This window comes from Lipotes vexillifer, unplaced genomic scaffold (assembly GCF_000442215.2).
Source record: "Lipotes vexillifer unplaced genomic scaffold, Lipotes_vexillifer_v1.1 scaffold167, whole genome shotgun sequence".
NCBI classification, from domain to species: Eukaryota; Metazoa; Chordata; class Mammalia; order Artiodactyla; family Lipotidae; genus Lipotes; species Lipotes vexillifer.
The window spans coordinates 168691-172310 of NW_006790675.1; the positions used below are offsets into that span (position 1 = coordinate 168691).

Sequence of the window (3620 nt, forward strand, 5' to 3'; positions counted from 1 at the left end):
AATCTATGTTATTATACATTTTACTTCCTATAACTGTAAATAAAAGCTAAAATGTAGGAGTACATATGATCTAATCTATATTCCTAACCCTACTCAATAAGTAGCTATACCTTAAATACAAACTTATGCTCAAGCAAAATATAAAAGGATTATTATTTATAATATAAAGTAGAAGGCATATGCCTAGAGCCTGAATAACTGGTACCAATCTATTGTAGTACACTGCACTTAGAAGTGCTCATTTATTTTAGCGTAATGTCTTATAAATAATGCAGTGAGTTAAAAGACCGGCCTTGGTTCAAGAGGAAAGCTTGATGAAAATGGATCTAAGAACCAATAAAAACTCCAGCATATCTCAAGGAGAAATCTGAAACTCCAAATCATCATTCATAACTTCCTATTAATTATAATTTGAGATAAATTCCCAGTTACTTCTCAGTTATGGATACATCTCCCCAGTGACAGTCTTGTACAGATAGACCAGAAAAAAAAAAAGGTGGGCAATTCTTGAAAGTCACTGGAGGATAAAACAGAGTTACATTTGGTTTCCTGTTCTAGAAGAGTGAGAGAAGATTACATGAAGGGGAAGAACCTGTTATTTTACTAAAGCCATTAAAAGATAATTCAGGGAGATCTCAAACCAAGTAACCATGTTGATAACATGCATTCCACTCTCATGTTTAAGACACAAAGGTCTCCATTTCTCTAAGGGAACTGCTTTTTCGGCATGACACACTCTCTCTCTTGCCTTGGAGCCAAGTAATTGGAACCCTAAACACACGGCGGAGCTTCTGTTGGAACCGGTTTCCAACAAAACAATACAAAAAGGGATTAATGCAGCTGTTGGTGAATCCCAGGAGGATGGCAAAAGGAAGTGCCAGGTCAATGACTGCTATAACTTCACAGCTATTAATGACACCCATCCAGGCCAGAGCATCCAGGAAGGTCAGAACATGGAAGGGAAGCCAACAGATGATGAACGCCAAAACAACAGCAGCTGCCATCTTCAGGACTTGGTCACGAGTTATTCTGTTCTTCCCATAGCTATTGGTCTTCAGTAGGTGTTTTCTGATTCCAAAATAGCATGTTGCTATGAATATTAAAGGGATAATAAAACCAAGGATATTTTTCATTAAGGCAATCCCAGCTGACCATTGGGCATACTTCTCAGGTGGGAAAGCCATAATGCAAGCATTCACTCCTAAATATTCAATTGTTCTGACATCTCGGAAGTAAAATGTTGGCAATGAGGACAGACAGGCCATACACCAAACAAGTGGAACTATATAAGATGCTTGCCAGGGATTTCTTCTTTGAGACAGAAAGGGGTAGATGACAGATTGGTACCTATCAACACTCATGCAGGTGATAAAAAAAATGCTCGCAAACATGTTCAGGGTCAGGAAAGAACCAAAAACCTTACACATTACAGGTCCAAAGAGCCAGTCATATCTGTAAGAATAATAGGTTGCCCAGAGAGGAAGAGTAGCCAAAAGCAGTAAGTCAGCAACAGCCAGGTTGAAGATGTAAATGCTGGAAACCTTTTTAGGACCCTTTTGACAACAAAACAGTGTAACCACGATAGTATTGACAAGAAATCCAACCACAAAAATAATGTAGTAGAGAATAGGAATTGCATCTAAATGCTTATCTGATGGCTTATGGGAGCAGTTAAAGGTAGACTCATTGCCAGAAATGTTCACAAGTCCGACGTGAAGACTGCTGGTAATGTTTTTGCTGATGGTGGTGGCAAGGGTGAAGTTGTCCTTCATATTGACTGAAATGTCAGCAGCTCCTAATTCTTACACCTTCTGGGGGAAAAAAAACAACAAAAAAAACCAACAAAAACCTCTCAGAGCACATACAGGATTTAGGACATCATCAAGTCATTAGCATTTTAAAAGTTTGTTGAAAGCAAAAAATGGTGGATGGTTATAGACAATATTGGGAAACGGAAGCATGCCTTATGAAATAAGAATGGATTTTACTTCTTGAAGAAGAAAAGAGAGTTTTCTCAATAATACCAAGAAGTTAAAAGACATTCTAGCATCAAGACTGAAAATTCTGAGCAAAACTACATTTTGCCCATCTTTTCTATTATGTTGTGAAAAGGTTTAAAGAAAATTAATATTTCAAAAGGTTAGCCAGAATAGGAAATGCGTGAAACAAGAAGGAACTAAGAAATAAGACAAGTTAGCATTTCAAAAACACTTGAGCACATATCTCACTCTATATACTTTCTAGAAACCACACTGCTGCCTGCTATTGCGTAGAGAAATGCCTTATTCAAGTAACTAATTATATACAAATCATTCCAGCAATGGAAAATATAAGTAACATAAACTATGGAAAAAATAAGTAAGTGTACAAAAGATTGAAAGAGAATATGCAAAAAGGAACATATTGGGATGGGGGATTATGGTTGGTTTTTACTGATTAAAAATAATTCCTTTAGTTCTACTTTTCCATTGTTTTCACAATAATAATATAATTACGAGGTAGTTATGGAATATGTGCATATTTTTAAAAGCCCCCATAACATTTTAATAGAGACTATTACTTTTACATATAGATACTTAAGTTTAATCCATTTAAAAGAAAATCTATTTTCTTTTTCAATTAGGAAAAGAGAAAAAAATAGCCAAATCTGATTTAGGGTCAAATAGAAAAAGTTATATTGCTCAATGAAATAAGAATTGAATATCAATGATTAATCATGATATAATTGTATCATTTTTCCTTTGCTATTTTAGTTTAACACAACTAAGTAGTAACAGTGCTACTTGGCTCTCAAATGTTATGGTCAATATTCAGGTTTTTGCGATACTGTTAGTTTTAGTAGCAACTTTATTTTAAAACAAAAGAAAATTAGCTGAAGATAAACACAGTAAAGGAACAACTATTCCTTTAGATAGTTTCAAAACACAGATAAATAAACTACTCAGTGAAAATGTAATCAGCAAAGAATCTCCTAATAAACAGCAAACTTACAATTTTTGTCTAAAGCTTATTCTTTCGTAATCTTGACCTAACAAATTAACATGAAAGAATCTAAAATAAACCCACTTGAAGACTTACTGGTTGTTGGAGTTTAAAGCTTAGTTATCATAAATCAGCTTGCCTAGTTCCTAAGTGCACCCCTGTAAGAGAAACAGCAGTTAAATAATTTAGGAGTTTTGCAAAATAGTGTTAAAATACAGGAAAAAGGAAAAGTTCATCCATAAAAAATATTTTCATTTAATGTATGTTCTACTTTCCAGAGTATATATAAATTGTGCAGACCTACCTTAAAAATTCAGGCTGAAAATGCTTTTAATTCTGTGCTTATTCGTTCCCTTAGACTCGGGGACGTAATAGCACCAGATCTCTGGTTTCCTTCTTATATGTTCGGTCTGTCCACTGGGAGCCTTCAACCTACATAATTCTAGGGCTGACTTATGAACACTTGCCAGTTTTCCAGAGTTTTTTTCTTTTGGCTGCAAAACATTAATCTGAAATTCTCACTGTCTCCAATCATAACAGCTCATTCAAATAAATCTCAAACAAAAAAATGAAGTTTCCACAAATGTGTTAGAGAATTTTGAAGTCAGTGGCTTACTTTAAAAGAAGAATATAATTAT

At 34.6% G+C, this 3620-nt stretch overlaps 1 protein-coding gene across 1 annotated transcript; it reads right to left on the minus strand.

Annotated features, from left to right (window-relative positions):
- Positions 1-450: 450 nt before the first annotated feature.
- AGTR2 (angiotensin II receptor type 2) lies at positions 451-3397 on the minus strand. The gene is made up of 3 exons (XM_007463891.1): positions 3287-3397; positions 3079-3140; positions 451-1811 (listed from the first exon to the last, which is right to left on the minus strand). The coding sequence occupies exon 3, from the start codon at positions 1770-1772 to the stop codon at positions 681-683; it is 1092 nt and encodes a 363-aa protein (XP_007463953.1). The 5' UTR covers positions 1773-1811; positions 3079-3140; positions 3287-3397; the 3' UTR covers positions 451-680.
- Between the last annotated feature and the right edge of the window lie 223 nt (positions 3398-3620).